The sequence below is a fragment of the Pseudophryne corroboree genome, chromosome 4 (assembly GCF_028390025.1).
Source record: "Pseudophryne corroboree isolate aPseCor3 chromosome 4, aPseCor3.hap2, whole genome shotgun sequence".
In the NCBI taxonomy this organism is placed as follows: Eukaryota; Metazoa; Chordata; class Amphibia; order Anura; family Myobatrachidae; genus Pseudophryne; species Pseudophryne corroboree.
This window is the reverse complement of record NC_086447.1, coordinates 669,019,777-669,037,496: the sequence shown is the minus strand read 5'-3', so window position 1 is coordinate 669,037,496 and position 17,720 is coordinate 669,019,777. Positions and strand designations below refer to the sequence as shown.

General features: G+C 46.9%; 1 protein-coding gene across 1 annotated transcript in view; it reads right to left on the bottom strand.

The window, feature by feature from the left end:
* Positions 1-10,356: 10,356 nt before the first annotated feature.
* The window catches only part of LOC134910143 (solute carrier family 22 member 2-like), a 176,230-nt gene continuing 168,866 nt past the window's right edge, over positions 10,357-17,720 (bottom strand). Inside the window, exon 11 of the mRNA XM_063917833.1 lies at positions 10,357-10,482. Within this exon, the coding sequence (XP_063773903.1) occupies positions 10,422-10,482 (61 nt within the window). The 3' untranslated portion in view covers positions 10,357-10,421. The remainder of the gene's footprint in view (positions 10,483-17,720) is intronic.

Here is a 17,720-nt window from a genome sequence, read left to right as displayed (position 1 = left end):
TTCATAGAGGTAGTTTCGATGGTGAATTACAATGCATTGTGATATCATAGATGAGCGGTCAGTGTTGCATTTCATTGATTGTGATATCATAGTGGTGCTTTTGATTTGCATTACAGTGCATTGTGATGTCATAGATGAGCTGTCAATGTTGAATTTCATTGATTGTGATGTCGTGAAGGTGGTTTCAATTTTGAATTTCAATGTATTGTAATGTCATAGAGGTGTTTTTATTGTTGAATTTCAATAATTGTGATGTCATGGACATGGATTTGATCATGAATTACAACATTGTGATGTCATAAAGGTTTTTTTGATGTTGAACTTCAATGAGTATGATGTCATATATGTGGTTTTGATTATGAATTACAACATTGTGATGTCATATAAGTGTTTTCAATGGTGTATATCAATAATTTTGATGTTACACAGCTGGTTTTGATTATGAATTACAACATTGTGATGTCATAGATGTGTTTTTAATGTAGTATTTCAATGATTGTGTTGGCATAGAGGTGCTTTCAGTTTTGACTTATGATGAATGGTGATGTCATAGAGTTTTTTTGATGTTGCGTTTTAATGTTTGTGATGTAATAGATATAGGGGGTAATTCCAAGTTGATCGCAGCAGGAATTTTGTTAGCAGTTGGGCAAAACCATGTGCACTGCAGGGGAGGCAGATATAACATGTGCAGAGAGAGTTAGATTTGGGTGGGGTGTGTTCAATCTGCAATCTAAATTGCAGTGTAAAAATAAAGCAGCCAGTATTTACCCTGCACAGAAACAAAATAACCCACCCAAATCTAACTCTCACTGCACATGTTATATCTGTCGTCCCCCCCCCCCCCTGCAGTGCACATGGTTTTGCCCAATTGCTAACAAACTTGCTGCTGCTATCAACTCAGAATTACCCCCATGGTTTTGATTATGAATTACAACAATGTGATGTTATAGAGGTGTTGTTGATGTTGTATTTTCAGGTGGTTTCGATTTTTAATAACAATGTATTGTGATGTCATAGAGGTGTTTTTGATGTTGTAATTCAATGATTGTGATGTCGTAGAGTTGGTTTCGATTTTGAATTACTATGCATTGTGATGTCTCAGAGGTGTTTTCGATGTTGCATTTCAATAATCATGATGTCATAGGGGTGGCTTCGATTTTGAATTACAGTGCATTGTGATGTCATAGAGGTGGTGTAAATGTAGAATTTCTTGGATTGTGATATCATAGTGATGCTTTTGATCTTAAATTACCTTTTTTTGTGACATCAGAGAGGTGCATACTACAGTATGATTCCAAAAAGCCCTGTAGCTATTGGCACCAGGGCTCTTCTACACCTCTGCACAATGGGTATGAAGGTTTTGGGATGTGGAATTTACCATTTAGTGCCTGATTCAAAGGTTTTGCTGCAGTCATGTTGGCATCTTTATTTTGTAATACTGATGCCGGAATCCCGACATCCTTTAGAATCCCATTGCTGTAACTCTGAAAGGGACAGGACACCAATGCCAGAATCCTGACAACTGGCATCCCAACCGTAAGTGTATCTGGCAGATTAGGTTTAGAGCCGGGGGAGGTGGGTTAGGATTAGGGTTAGGCTGCGGGGGGGGGGCGGGGGGGGGAGGTAGGTTAGGTTTAGGCTGCGGGGAGGGAGGGTTAGGGTTAGGCACCCCAGGGGGTTTAGGGACAGGCTGCAGGGACGGTAGAGTTAGTCTTAGGCGGTGGGGATGGGAACTTAGGTTTAGGCACTTCCAGGGGGTTGTTAGGGACAGGCACTAAGGGGGAAACTTAGCGTTAGGCTGCAGGACAAGTGGTTAGGGGAGGGGGGAGAACACCCCGCAATCACCCCTGTTTGTCATACCATCATTGTGATCCCGGCGTCGGGATTATGACCACTGGGATACCCAGCTCCTTCATGTCATACTGGACCCAACTCAGCATAGCACCTCTAATATACACACAGGACAGAACAGTTCTGTCAGATACAGCTACCGTTCTGAAATGCCCACTTCACGCAAAGCAAGATCCAACAAAGTCCAGGTGACTCAGAAACTGACGGCGATATGAGGACTTGTGTACTGTGCAGTGGCGGAACTAGCGAGCGGTGGGCCCAGGTGCGACAAAATGCTTTGGGCTCACCTCATCCCATCCAAGTCCACCCCCTCACCCCTGGAGAGGATCTGGTGAGGGGGACCTGCTCAGGGCCAGAGAAATGGATACCTAGCAACAGTGCTGTAACTAGATATTTTAGCGCTGTGTGCAAGAAACGGCATCGGAGCCCCACCCCTACATGCAAAACAGGGGCAGTGCGCACGGTAGGCGCATGCAAAAAATATAGTGGCATGGCTTCGTTGGGACGGGGTGTGGCCACAAAATAATACCAATTCATATAACGGTGTACAGTAGTCTCCATTATTCAAATTATGCCGCACAGTAGCACCACTACACCACATAGAGCCCCTTTTACACCTTATGGCGGACAGATTACTCTTTTTACACATTACGGCAGACAGCGTCCCCTTTTTTTACACATTACGGCAGACAGCGTGCCCTTTTTTACACATTACGGCAGACAGCATTCCCTTTTTACACATTAAGGCAGATAGCGTCCCCTTTTTACACATTAAGGCAGACAGCGTCTCCCTTTTTACACATTACGGCAGACAGAGTTCCCTTTTTACACATTACGGCAGACAGCGTCCCCTTTTTTTACACATTACGGCAGACAGCGTGCCCTTTTTTACACATTACGGCAGACAGCGTTCCCTTTTTACACATTAAGGCAGACAGCGTCCCCTTTTTACACATTAAGGCAGACAGCGTCTCCCTTTTTACACATTACGGCAGACAGAGTTCCCTTTTTACACATAACGGCAGACAGCGTGCCCTTTTTACACATTACGGCAGACAACATACCCTTTTTTACGCATTACGGCAGAAAGCATGCCCTTTTTCACAAATTACAGCAGACAGTGTCCCCTTTTTACACATTATGGCAGACAGCGTCCCCCTTTTTACACATTATGGCAGACAGCGTCCGCTTTTACACATTACGGCAGACAGCGTCCCCCTTTTTACACATTACGGCAGACAGCGTCCCCTTTTTTACACATTACGGCAGACAGCATGCCCTTTTTTACACATTACGGCAGACAGCGTCCCCTTTTTTACGGCAGACAGCGTCCCCTTTTTTACACATTACGGCAGACAGCGTCCCCTCTTTTACACATTACAGCAGACAGCATCCCCCTTTTTACACATTACGGCAGACAGCGCCCCCCTTTTTACACATTAAGGTACGAAAGAAAGAAAGAAAGAAAGAAAGAAAGAAAGAAAGAAAGAAAGAAAGAAAGAAAGAAAGAAAGAAAGAAAGAAAGAAAGAAAGAAAGAAAGAAAGAAAGAATTATACTTACTCTCTCCGCTGGCTCAGGCTCCTCGGTCCAACTTCTGCAGAGATCCTGGGCAGGGGATGAGGAGGAGGAGGGAGGTGGATCCGCAGCAGCGCTGTGTAATTGGTAGAGGCGCTGCTGCTGCTGTCCCTCTGCTTCACCATAGGCTGCCCGCCGCCATTGTGAATGCTGGGATGCACTTCCTAGCATTCACAGCGGCTGCCGGATACCTCCTCCACCTCCCTTCTCCTCCTTCCCCCCACGTGCCGCTGCGCTCTTCTCCTCTCCTTGGCGGGCGGCTGTGTGCTGCGGGCGGCGGTTGCCCGCAGCACACAGTGGCATGTAATGAGTCAGTTTGACTCATTACATGCTTTGGGCCCCTGGACACTGACTGGTACTGTGTATTTGCTTCTTTGCATGTGTTTTATGCTAAAACTGACTCTGCATTTGTATAAAGAGATCCATCTGACTCAGAAGCAGCCCCATTGTATCATGTAAGCAGTATGTACAGAGTACAGCTTGCCATACACCTGCCTGTTGTTTCCCCGATGCCACCAGATCCTCCGATCAGCAGTTCTACTGTGGAGCAAGAATATTGTATGTTGGCATGGGTATCCGTTCACATGGTCGACCATGTTATGGTCGACAGTCATTAGGTCGACCACTATTGGTCGACATTGACATGGTCGACATGGACACATGGTCGACACATGAAAATGGTCGACGCATGAAAGGTCGACACATGAAAAGGTCGACATGAGTTTTTTAACTTTTTTTTCTTTTGGGGAACTTTTCCATACTTTACGATCCACATGGACTACGATTGGAACGGTAAAGTGTGCCGAGCGAAGCGGTAGCGGAGCGAAGGCACCATGCCCGAAGCATGGCGAGCGAAGCGGTGCACTAATTGGGGTTCCAAGTCACTTTACGCAAAAAACGACACCAAAAAAAGTTAATAAACTCATGTCGACCTTTTCATATGTCGACCTTTCATGTGTCAACCATTTTCATGTGTCGACCATGTGTCCATGTCGACCATGTCAATGTCGACCAATAGTGGTCGACCTAATGACTGTTGACCATAACATGGTCGACCATTCATACCGGAACCGTTGGCATGTACAGGATGCTAGATTTGTAGCAGCACATATAGGAGCAGGGGAAGGTGTTAGTAGTCTCAGCAAATTGCAGTGCAGTATAGCATACATACTATATGTACCATCAAATCTACATCTTAAAATGATAATTAATAATATCAATACTGTTTTCTAGGTTCAGCACTTGTTTCATCTTGAATTTATTGTAAATCCACTTCTAAAGACACAGCAATGGCTCAGCAAATACATGCAGTACTCATAGGCATGCGCAGGGGGGGTGCCTGGTGCGCACAGGCACCCCCTTATGTCTGTCACCCCCTCAAACACACCTGCTGCTGCTACAGTATCGGCAATCGCAGAGTGTGTTCATTTATGTCCTCCCGCCCATTGTGCCCGCCACCCCCTCCGCTCAGTCTGGCTATCATTCATTTGTATGGTGCAGCATCACTGACGTAATCCTACTCCCAGTTCTTCTAACCTGTGGGATGTGTCGTGATGATGTCATGCCGCCTGCATGCACGCTCCTGCTCCCACCCACGCTGTCTCTCTCCTCATCATGTGCCAACGCCACAGAATACAGCGTTCCTCTTGGAGGAGGACAAGTTCAAATTCAATATCAATATATATTTTGACAAATTAGGATATAATCTATGGTAATAAAATATACAAATTTAACATATATTAAACAGATTTTATATATATATATATATCTGTGCATCAATTCTCTATATTATTTAGTTTGCATTGAGTGCCAATGTGTGGTGGTAGACACGCCTGATAGGTGGTGCTAGACACGCCCATTAGGTGGTGTTAGACATGCCCAATAGGCGGTGCTAAACCCGCCCTTCTAATCGTGCATCCTCTAATAAAATGTCCTGCGCACGCCTATGGCAGTACTGTGGTTCCCCCACATGGTAACTGACTCACACCAGCTGCAGAGCAGCACTAAGGTGTAAATGTACTAACATTCGTGTTTTGGGCGAGGTTAAACTTGGCTGATTACGAACGTACACGGGTGTATAAAAAAAAAATCTGGTTATTTACTAAGCTCCCGTGTTTGCTGGATTTGTGTTTTCCGAAGGTATATGCATTCGTGTTTGCACGGATCAGTCAGATCCATACAGTGCTTCTTTGTGTAAAAGTGAAAGAAAGATTTTAAAAATACAACAACTGTGGGTTCCCCCCTCCTAAGCATAACCAGCCCAGGGCTCTTTGAGCCGGTCCTGGTTCTAAAATACAGAGGTGAAAAAATGCCTGCAGCGGAGCGAGCGCTGAGAGTCACCTTGCGGGCTCGGTGACTCGTGCTTGCCACAGGATCTATTCCCACTCTATAGGTGTCGTGGACACCCACGAATGGGTATATCCCTGGTGCTTCGGGATTCCAGCTGGCGGTATTGTCGGCTAGCGGGTTTTTTGCGTCTGTACCCTGAACACTGGGATCCCAACAGCTGGGCTTTTAACTGCATTCCGTTGTCTGGTTTGGGATTTATCTTATGTACAATTAAAAAAACCTGCATTTTCCAGTATGAAAAACAAAGGTAACAATGGGGGTTATTCAGGTTTGTTAGCAAGCCAAAATAGCACACTAATGCGCAAAACCATGTTGCACTGCAGTTAGGGCATATGTAACAGGTGCAGAGAGATTTAGATTTGGATGGGTTATATTGTTTCTGTGCAGGGTAAATACTGGCTGCTTTATTTTTACACTGTAATTTAGACTTCAACTTGAACATGCCCCACCTAAATCTAAATCATTCTGCACATATTACCCACCTGCAGTGCAATATTGTTTATCCCATTAGTGTGCTTTTTCAGTTTGCTAACTCAAATAAGACCAAATGTCATCACTTATTGCTGACCTCCTGCATGGAACTTCCATAATAGCCTGGGAAATAGAGTTCAAAGAGTTGTCAAATGGAGATGGCGCTCCTCTTTATCCAATCACATAGTATTGTCTGTTTTATATACACCCATATGGTTTTAAAGGTGACAATAAGGAATAAAAGGTGAAAAAGGTGGTATGGCAATAACCACCTTATGTTGATACCCCTTTTGTTAATATGATTACTGTACCTTAAAAAATACCTTAATAATAATTCGTTGAGGCAGTTATAGCAGAGTGAATTTATAGAATAAGGACTTTTCACAGCCACTTCCCAAGAGCACCCTGAGTGGTAGTAAGATTACCTTACAGATGACCTCAGTAAAATGAGGTTATAAAGCATGAAACATCCCAAGGCAAACAGCAATCGAATATGGTTTTCTTTATTGTAGAACTCACATCAAGACTCCAGCGGATTTTGTATGGAAATAATATATACATTTCTCATGGTGTGATATTGTATTAAAATATTCTTACATATTTATTTATTTTAAATATACACACTAACAAAAACACATTTAAGACACAAAAACAAAAAGACAAGGGAATGGCCCCAGTGAAATTGCACGCCAACCAGATGGAAAAATGTCTGAATGATAAATCAGACCAGCGCATAATTAGTCCCGGTTATACTCCAAAGATGATGGTCCTTAATCCTCAGGCATAAATGGAGTAGTGCAGTCCAACTGGGGTTCCCTCCGTTAGCAACGAGTATCGGTTTCCCTTCCTCAGGCCACGGTTGCTGGGAAATAGGCACTGAGATAGCAGATAGCACGCTTAGGGGTATATGCAATTCACGGCGAATCGCGGCAATTTTTCGCCGTTTTTTAATTCGACTTAATTCGACAGGTGAATTCCGGAAGGTGGCTGCCGGAATTCACCATATTCAATGAAAAACGGATTCGCCAGAACCGCGGGCGAAAATCGGCCGATTTGGCGGATTTTGCCGCGATTTTAAAAAACGGGAAAAAACGTGAAAAACCCGGGGGGAAAAATGGCGTGGGGTCCCCCCTCCAAAGCATAACCAGCCTCGGGCTCTTCGAGCTGGTCCTGGTTCTAAAAATGCGGGGAAAAATTGGGCAGGGATCCCCCGTATTTTTAAAACCAGCACCGGGCTCTGCGCCTGGTGCTGGTGCCAAAAATACGGGGGACAAAAAGAGTAGGGGTCCCCCGTATTTTTAACACCAGCATCGGGCTCCACTAGCTGGACAGATAATGCCACAGCCGGGGGTCACTTTTATGCCGTGCCCTGCGGCCGTGGCATCAAATATCCAACTAGTCACCCCTGGCCGGGGTACCCTGGGGGAGTGGGGACCCCTTCAATCAAGGGGTCCCCCCCCCAGCCACCCAAGGGCCAGGGGTGAAGCCCGAGGCTGTCCCCCCCCATCCAATGGGCTGCGGATGGGGGGGCTGATAGCCTTTTGTGATAATGAAAAGAATATTGTTTTTTCCAGCAGTACTACAAGTCCCAGCAAGCCTCCCCCGCAAGCTGGTACTTGGAGAACCACAAGTACCAGCATGCGGGAGAAAAACGGGCCCGCTGGTACCTGTAGTACTACTGGAAAAAAAATACCCAAATAAAAACAGTACACAGACACCTTGATAGTAAAACTTTATTACACACTACCGACACACACATACTTACCTATGTTGACACGCCGACTGCCACGGTCTCCGACGATCCGAGGGTACCTGTGAAAAAATTATACTCACCTTCCAGCGTCCAGAGGTACATCCACGTCCAGAGTATAATCCACGTACTTGTTAAAAAAACAAACCGAACACCCGCTCCATACCGGACTAAAAGGGGTCCCATGCTTTCACATCAGACCCCTTTCTCCCGAATGCCGGGACATCACGTGACTCCTGTCACTGAAGTCCCTTCAGCCAATCAGGAAGCGCTACTTCCGTGGCGCTCACCTGATTGGCTGTGCGCTGTCTGTGCTGTGACAGCGCATCGCAAAGCCGCTCCATTAGTTTCAATGGTGGGAACTTAGCGGCTAGCGGTGGGGTTACCCGCGGTCAGCCGCTGACCGGCGGGTGACCTCACCGCTAGCCGCTAAGTTCCCACCATTGAATAAAATGGACGGGGCTGTGCGATGCGCTGTCTGAGTTCAGACAGCGCACAGCCAATCAGGTGAGCGCAACGAAGTTGCGCTTCCTGATTGGCTTTAGAGACCTTTGTGTGACAGCTGTCACTGACAGGTCTCATTCGTGGAAAGGGGTCTCATGTGTCAGCATGGGACCCCTTTCAGTCCGGTGGCCCGTGTGTTCGTTTTCTTTTTTTGCCAAGTACGTGGATGTATCTCTGGACCATGGCTGAGGTGAGTATATTGATCTTTTATTTTCAGGTATCCGTGGATTCTACATGGAGAAGAGGACCGATGTCGGCGTGTGAACTTAGGTAAGTATGTGTGTGTCGACGTATGAAATAAAGTTTTACTGTCACGGTGTGCGTGTCCTGTTTTTATTTGGGTATTTTTTTCCCAGTAGTACTACAGGTACCAGCGGGCCCGTTTTTCTCCCGCATGCTGGTACTTGTGGTTCTCCAAGTACCAGCTTGTGGGGGAGGCTTGCTGGGACTTGTAGTACTGCTGGAAAAAACAATATTCTTTTCATTATCACAAAAGGCTATCAGCCCCCCCATCCGCAGCCCATTGGATGGGGGGGGACAGCCTCGGGCTTCACCCCTGGCCCTTGGGTGGCTGGGGGGGGGGGACCCCTTGATTGAAGGGGTCCCCACTCCCCCAGGGTACCCCGGCCAGGGGTGACTAGTTGGATATTTAATGCCACGGCCGCAGGGCACGGCATAATAGTGACCCCCGGCTGTGGCATTATCTGTCCAGCTAGTGGAGCCCGATGCTGGTGTGAAAAATACGGGGGACCCCTGCTCGTTTTGTCCCCCGTATTTTTGGCACCAGCACCAGGCGCAGAGCCCGGTGCTGGTTTTAAAAATACGGGGGATCCCCTGTCAATTTTTTCCCCGCATTTTTAGAACCAGGACCAGCTCGAAGAGCCCGAGGCTGGTTATGCTTTGGAGGGGGGACCCCACGCCATTTTTTTAAGGATTTTACCGTTCCAGCAATAAAAAAATAAATTAAAAAAAATAATATTTTAAAAAATATATAAATAATATTTGTGCCTCCCAAAAAAAAAAAAAAAAGTACCTAATCCCTTCTAATATAAATAGATATGCTATTCCTAAAAAAAAAACACAAAAAAAAACATGTTTAAATTTTTTTTTATTGTTTTCACCCTCCAAAGTGTGGCGGATTGAAAATGACGAATTTGCTGTCTAAAAGCACTGCTGTCGAATTTCCAAACTTGAATTGAATATGCTTTGGTCGAATTGCAGCACTTGTATCATTGCAGAAAAGTCGAATTTGCAAAAATTCGAATTTCAAAAAGTCGAATTTTGAAAGTCCGTTTTTTGGTCGGAAAGCACTGAATTGCATAGGCGAATTTTTTTTTTGGGCGAAAATGACCCGAAATTCGACAATTTCGGGAATTCGACCGCAATTGCATATACCCCTTAAAGTGCATACACACGGTGAGATTCGGGCTAACCCCGATTCTCACTGTGCGATAGGGATCACGTTGGTATCGCAAGCCTAGATGACTGTGCTTACGCTACTGGCTTTGTCCGATTTTGGCTAAGTGTCAATTTTGACTATCTTTTCTACGAGAGAGTCAAATTTGACTTGCCTGCACAGTCTATCTAGGCTTGCGATACAGACCGCGCGGGACCACGCATCGGGATCGCAAGGTGACTTTCACCTTACGATCTGCACTAACTTTCCTTACGATTTTGACTATATAGTCAAAATTGTAAGAAAAAATCTCACCGTGTGTACACATCTTTACACACAGCAATTACAGTATGGAGTAGTTTGTTTGTTACAGATTAGCATCCCTTATCATGTATCACAGTACTAATCATTTCTCTTCATTGTGTATTAAAGGGCTTAAAAAAACTCCACAGTCTGATGTCAGTTTGTATCTCATTTTATTACTTTATATTCCAATCATATTCCAAGTCCACGTACAGCAATAATTAACAGTCTGTAGTTTTTACCTCCAAGTATGTTATGTTTATTCTGCTGTTTTTTTCTTTTCTGAAATATAAAAGAAACCATAAAGTGACAACATGGAGCTGAAACCATTCACACTTATTCACCATTTGGGACCTGATTCTGAGTTGCACCTAGTGTGACTGCCATGCTAGATGCTTGTAATGAGTGTTAGATGCCTGCAGAGAACACAATGCTAGAGCCTGAAGGAAACACAATGCTGGATGCCTGTAGAGAACACAATGCAGGATGCCTGTATGGTATGCAAAGCTAGATGCCACTAGGGGATCAGTACTAAATGCCGCCGGCCGGAATCCCGGCGGTCGAAATACCGACGCCGGAATCCCGACCACACAATCCCAACAGGGGTGGCGAGCGGAACGCAGCCCATTGCGGGCTCGCTTCGCTCGGCACACTATTATATTCTCCCTCTATGGGTGTCGTGGACACCCACGGAGGGAGAATATGTCGGGATTGTGGCGGTCGGGATTCCGGCGTCGGTATTTCGACCGACGGGATTCCGGCCGGCGGCATCTTGACCGCATCCCGCCTATAGGGAACGCAATGCTGGATGCCTATAAGTCACAGGTTCTCAAACTTGGTCCTCAGGACCCCACACAATGCATGTTTTGTAGGTAACCCAGCAAGTGCGCAGGTGTATTAATTACTCGCTGACACATTTTAGAAGGTCCACAGGTGGAGCCAATTATTTTACTTGCGATTCTGTGAGGAGATCTGCAAAACATGCACCGTGTGGGGTCCTGAGGACCGAGTTTGAGAACCTGTGCTGTAAGTAATGCAATGCTGGATGCCTGTAGGTCAGGCCTGGCCAACCTGTGGCTCTCCAGCTGTTGTAAAACTACAAGTCCCATCATGCTTTGCCACAGTTTTGCTATTAGGGAATGCTATAACTGTGACAGGGCATGCTGGGATATGTAGTTTCACAACATCTGGAGAGCCACAGGTTGGCCAGGCCTGCTGTAGGTAATGCAATGCTGGATGCCTGTAAGTAATTCAATGCTGGATGCCTGTAGGGAACACAATGCTGGATGCCTGTAAGTAATGCAATGCTGGATGCATGAAGGGAACACAAAGCTGGATGCCTGTAAGTAATGCAATGCTGGATGCATGAAGGGAACACAATGCTGGATGCCTGTAGGTAATGCAATGGTGGATGCCTGTAGGGAACACAGGGGGCTATACAGAGTTAATCGCAGATTTTGCTCTGGCATCAAAATCTGCGACCATTTACTATCATGCTGGGGGCTGCCCAGCATAAATGGCACCACCCTGCGATATGATTGTGTGATACCCTGAAACTGCAGCCCAAATCAACTGTGGCACTACAGGTGCCAGCATGACTTTAATAAAAATAAAATGTTTGCTGGAGTTGCATAGCACTGTGCCAGCAGCCTACAGCTTGCAGCACAGAAGGAGTTAACAGCACAGCTCATAGCAATACAGATTAGTCTGCAAAATGCAAAGGGCATGACTCACTCATTTGCAGACTCAGAGCGGGAAACACAGAGCGGGAAATCCCAGATAGAATGTGTACCTGGGAATGCAGGGTTATAAAAAGGTTGTCCTGCAGCAGCCTAGAGGGAGGACAGTCAGTGAGGAGAGTGAGCAGACAGTGAGGTGAATTTAGCCAGAAAGATGTAGCCCCAGTGAGGGCTCCCCACATGTTTAGGTGGGGAGTGATGCCAGCCACAGCAAAGCACTTGATGACAGAGGGAGACATTGCAGTGTAAGAGCAGCAGTATGCAGAATCCAGTGAAAGGGTGATGCCAGGAGAAAAGTGTGCTAATGGTGTGAGTCTCAAGAGGTATCTGGGTGAAGTGGTCAAAAGCCACGCGGCGTGAGTAAGCGCCCCCATGGAAAAGTATCTCGAGAGGTATCTGGGTGAAGTGGTCGGAAAGCCACGCGGCGTGAGTAAGCGCCCCCAAGGAAAAGAATCCTCGCTAAGTAAGAGAGAGAGAGACGGTCACCTGATGTGTAGCACTACTGGTCACAGAATGCCCTGGTACGAAATGCTGTTTGCCATGTATATGCCGCTGCGACTAAGCGATGCGCTGGAGGAGGTGCCCTGATGTGTGATCCACTGTAACTTATGCTTTGTGCTGGAGGAGTGTTCACAAGTTATCCCTGCAATCTCCCTGTTTGATGTTTAAATAAACTTTATGCTGTTTATCTGAGATGGCCTGGCGCCCAATTCTTTATGCGCTGCACCGACACCTGTATTCCACACCCACAATGCACTTGTAGTTAAAGACCTGATTCTTCAGGGGACCCTCTGGTAACTGTGCCTGAACCCATGACCAGCCGGGGCAAGGTAAGGGTGTTGTACTATACACAGTGACTGCAGATCTTGCATACCTAATACTAGTGGGCTATCACATTTGGCGTCACGAACAGGATACGAGCAACCATGGTTACCAACGTGGGGCTCTAAGGGCAATATTTGTGGAGGTGGAACTCATGTAACAGGACATCGGGACTACGCAGTGCACCCGGTCGGAGCAACACCCTTGGGGGCACTGTGTTTGGCCATTTCTGAGTGTCCGAAAGAGCCAAGGATCGCAAGGGGAATGTAGTCCCCTATATCTATTTTCCTAAAGTTGGAGAAACTTGTTTAATGGGAGGGGCCCACGAGAGCCACCTGTCTCTTTTGACCCAGACGTGGGGGGAGACAAGGGCAGGCGAGGGCAGGTTCTCTGTGTTTGGCGCAATTGCCACAAAATGTCTGGAACATTTTACTATCACATGTGACTCTGGACTGTAACTCGTTTGAAAACCGCAACAGAATATGTGATTTGTATGTAATGTGATGTTTGACATGCCATGTTTTCCTGAATATGTGATTGTTGTTTTTTTGTCACATGTACTGTCATTATATGTTATGTTGAAAACTGCTGTTGCGTGAGGACACGCAAGATTTCAGCAGGGGTGCATGTGATACCCTGAAACTGCAGCCCAAATCAACTGTGGCACTACAGGTGCCAGCATGACTTTAATAAAAATAAAATGTTTGCTGGAGTTGTATAGCACTGTGCCAGCAGCCTACAGCTTGCAGCACAGAAGGAGTTAACAGCACAGCTCATAGCAATACAGATTAGTCTGCAAAATGCAAAGGGCATGACTCACTCATTTGCAGACTCAGAGCGGGAAACTGAGAGCGGGAAACACAGAGCGGGAAATCCCAGATAGAATGTGTACCTGGGAATGCAGGGTTATAAAAAGGTTGTCCTGCAGCAGCCTAGAGGGAGGACAGTCAGTGAGGAGAGTGAGCAGACAGTGAGGTGAATTTAGCCAGAAAGATGTAGCCCCAGTGAGGGCTCCCCACATGTTTAGGTGGGGAGTGATGCCAGCCACAGCAAAGCACTTGATGACAGAGGGAGACATCGCAGTGTAAGAGCAGCAGTATGCAGAATCCAGTGAAAGGGTGATGCCAGGAGAAAAGTGTGCTAATGGTGTGAGTCTCAAGAGGTATCTGGGTGAAGTGGTCGGAAGCCACGCGGCGTGAGTAAGCGCCCCCATGGAAAAGTATCTCGAGAGGTATCTGGGTGAAGTGGTCGGAAAGCCACGCGGCGTGAGTAAGCGCCCCCAAGGAAAAGAATCCTCGCTAAGTAAGAGAGAGAGAGACGGTCACCTGATGTGTAGCACTACTGGTCACAGAATGCCCTGGTACGAAATGCTGTTTGCCATGTATATGCCGCTGCGACTAAGCGATGCGCTGGAGGAGGTGCCCTGATGTGTGATCCACTGTAACTTATGCTTTGTGCTGGAGGAGTGTTCACAAGTTATCCCTGCAATCTCCCTGTTTGATGTTTAAATAAACTTTATGCTGTTTATCTGAGATGGCCTGGCGCCCAATTCTTTATGCGCTGCACCGACACCTGTAGTCCACACCCACAATGCACTTGTAGTTAAAGACCTGATTCTTCAGGGGACCCTCTGGTAACTGTGCCTGAACCCATGACCAGCCGGGGCAAGGTAAGGGTGATGTACTATACACAGTGACTGCAGATCTTGCATACCTAATACCTGTGGGCTATCACATTTGGCGTCACGAACAGGATACGAGCAACCATGGTTACCAACGTGGGGCTCTAAGGGCAATATTTGTGGAGGTGGAACTCATGTAACAGGACATCGGGACTATGCAGTGCACCCGGTCGGAGCAACACCCTTGGGGGCACTGTGTTTGGCCATTTCTGAGTGTCCGAAAGAGCCAAGGATCGCAAGGGGAATGTAGTCCCCTATATCTATTTTCCTAAAGTTGGAGAAACTTGTTTAATGGGAGGGGCCCACGAGAGCCACCTGTCTCTTTTGACCCAGACGTGGGGGGAGACAAGGGCAGGCGAGGGCAGGTTCTCTGTGTTTGGCGCAATTGCCACAAGATGTCTGGAACATTTTACTATCACATGTGACTCTGGACTGTAACTCGTTTGAAAACCGCAACAGAATATGTGATTTGTATGTAATGTGATGTTTGACATGCCATGTTTTCCTGAATATGTGATTGTTGTTTTTTTGTCACATGTACTGTCATTATATGTTATGTTGAAAACTGCTGTTGCGTGAGGACACGCAAGATTTCAGCAGGGGTGCATGTGATACCCTGAAACTGCAGCCCAAATCAACTTTGGCACTACAGGTGCCAGCATGACTTTAATAAAAATAAAATGTTTGCTGGAGTTGCATAGCACTGTGCCAGCAGCCTACAGCTTGCAGCACAGAAGGAGTTAACAGCACAGCTCATAGCAATACAGATTAGTCTGCAAAATGCAAAGGGCATGACTCACTCATTTGCAGACTCAGAGCGGGAAACTGAGAGCGGGAAACACAGAGCGGGAAATCCCAGATAGAATGTGTACCTGGGAATGCAGGGTTATAAAAAGGTTGTCCTGCAGCAGCCTAGAGGGAGGACAGTCAGTGAGGAGAGTGAGCAGACAGTGAGGTGAATTTAGCCAGAAAGATGTAGCCCCAGTGAGGGCTCCCCACATGTTTAGGTGGGGAGTGATGCCAGCCACAGCAAAGCACTTGATGACAGAGGGAGACATCGCAGTGTAAGAGCAGCAGTATGCAGAATCCAGTGAAAGGGTGATGCCAGGAGAAAAGTGTGCTAATGGTGTGAGTCTCAAGAGGTATCTGGGTAAAGTGGTCGGAAGCCACGCGGCGTGAGTAAGCGCCCCCATGGAAAAGTATCTCGAGAGGTATCTGGGTGAAGTGGTCGGAAAGCCATGCGGCGTGAGTAAGCGCCCCCCAAGGAAAAGAATCCTCGCTAAGTAAGAGAGAGAGAGACGGTCACCTGATGTGTAGCACTACTGGTCACAGAATGCCCTGGTACGAAATGCTGTTTGCCATGTATATGCCGCTGCGACTAAGCGATGCGCTGGAGGAGGTGCCCTGATGTGTGATCCACTGTAACTTATGCTTTGTGCTGGAGGAGTGTTCACAAGTTATCCCTGCAATCTCCCTGTTTGATGTTTAAATAAACTTTATGCTGTTTATCTGAGATGGCCTGGCGCCCAATTCTTTATGCGCTGCACCGACACCTGTAGTCCACACCCACAATGCACTTGTAGTTAAAGACCTGATTCTTCAGGGGACCCTCTGGTAACTGTGCCTGAACCCATGACCAGCCGGGGCAAGGTAAGGGTGATGTACTATACACAGTGACTGCAGATCTTGCATACCTAATACTAGTGGGCTATCACATTTGGCGTCACGAACAGGATACGAGCAACCATGGTTACCAACGTGGGGCTCTAAGGGCAATATTTGTGGAGGTGGAACTCATGTAACAGGACATCGGGACTATGCAGTGCACCCGGTCGGAGCAACACCCTTGGGGGCACTGTGTTTGGCCATTTCTGAGTGTCCGAAAGAGCCAAGGATCGCAAGGGGAATGTAGTCCCCTATATCTATTTTCCTAAAGTTGGAGAAACTTGTTTAATGGGAGGGGCCCACGAGTGCCACCTGTCTCTTTTGACCCAGACGTGGGGGGAGACAAGGGCAGGCGAGGGCAGGTTCTCTGTGTTTGGCGCAATTGCCACAAGATGTCTGGAACATTTTACTATCACATGTGACTCTGGACTGTAACTCGTTTGAAAACCGACAGTTACCCTCTGGTAACTGTGCCTGAACCCTTGACCAGCCGGGGCAAGGTAAGGGTGATGTACTATACACAGTGACTGCAGATCTTGCATACCTAATACTAGTGGGCTATCACATTTGCAAATCAGTTGCGATTGCATCGAAGAAAGGTTGTCCTCTGCCTACGCAGCCTGGCTACCTAGGCAGGCGTCCCACCACCATGTTTCCTATTGTTTCAAATGCAGGCAATGTCATCGGCCGGCCCCGAAAACGGGCCTGGCACGTCTGCATTTTACGATCTCCTCCCCCCAACACTGTAATGTGGCCCCAGATGCCCAGTGTCTGCATCCATCTCTGAATAAGACCCACAATGCTGGATGCCTGCAATGAACGTAATGCTGGATGCCTGTGGGGAACACAATGCTGAATGTCTGTAGGGAACACAATACTGGATGTCTGTAGGGAACGCAATGCTGGATACCTGTAGGGAACGCAATGCTGGATGCCTGTAGGGAACACAATGCTGGATGCATGTAGCGAACGCTATGCTGGATGCCTGTAGTAGAAGCAATGCTAGATGTCTGTAGGGAATACAATGCTAGATGCCTGTAGGGAACACAATACTGGATGTATGTAGGGAACGCAATGATGGATGCCTGTAGTAAAAGCAATGCTAGATGTCTGTAGGGAATACAATGCTGGATGCCTGTAGGGAACACAATGCTGGATGCATGTAGGGAACGCAATGCTGGATGCCTGTAGTAGAAGCAATGCTAGATGTCTGTAGGGAATACAATGCTGGATGCCTGTAGGGAACGCAATTTTGGATGCATGTAGGGAATGCAATGCTGGATGCCTGTAGCAGAAGCAATGCTAGATGTCTGTAGGGAATACAATGCTGGATGCCTGTACGGAACGCAATTTTGGATGCCTGTAGGGAACACAATGCTGGATGCATGTAGGGAACGCAATGCTGGATGCCTGTAGGGAACGCAATGCTGGATGCATGTAGGGAACGCAATGCTGGATGCCTGTAGCAGAAGCAATGCTAGATGTCTGTAGGGAATACAATGCTGGATGCCTGTAGTGAACGCAATGCTGGATGCCTGTAGTGAACGCAATGTTGGATACCTGTAGGGAACGCAATGATGGATGCATGTAGGGAACACTATGCTGGATCTCTG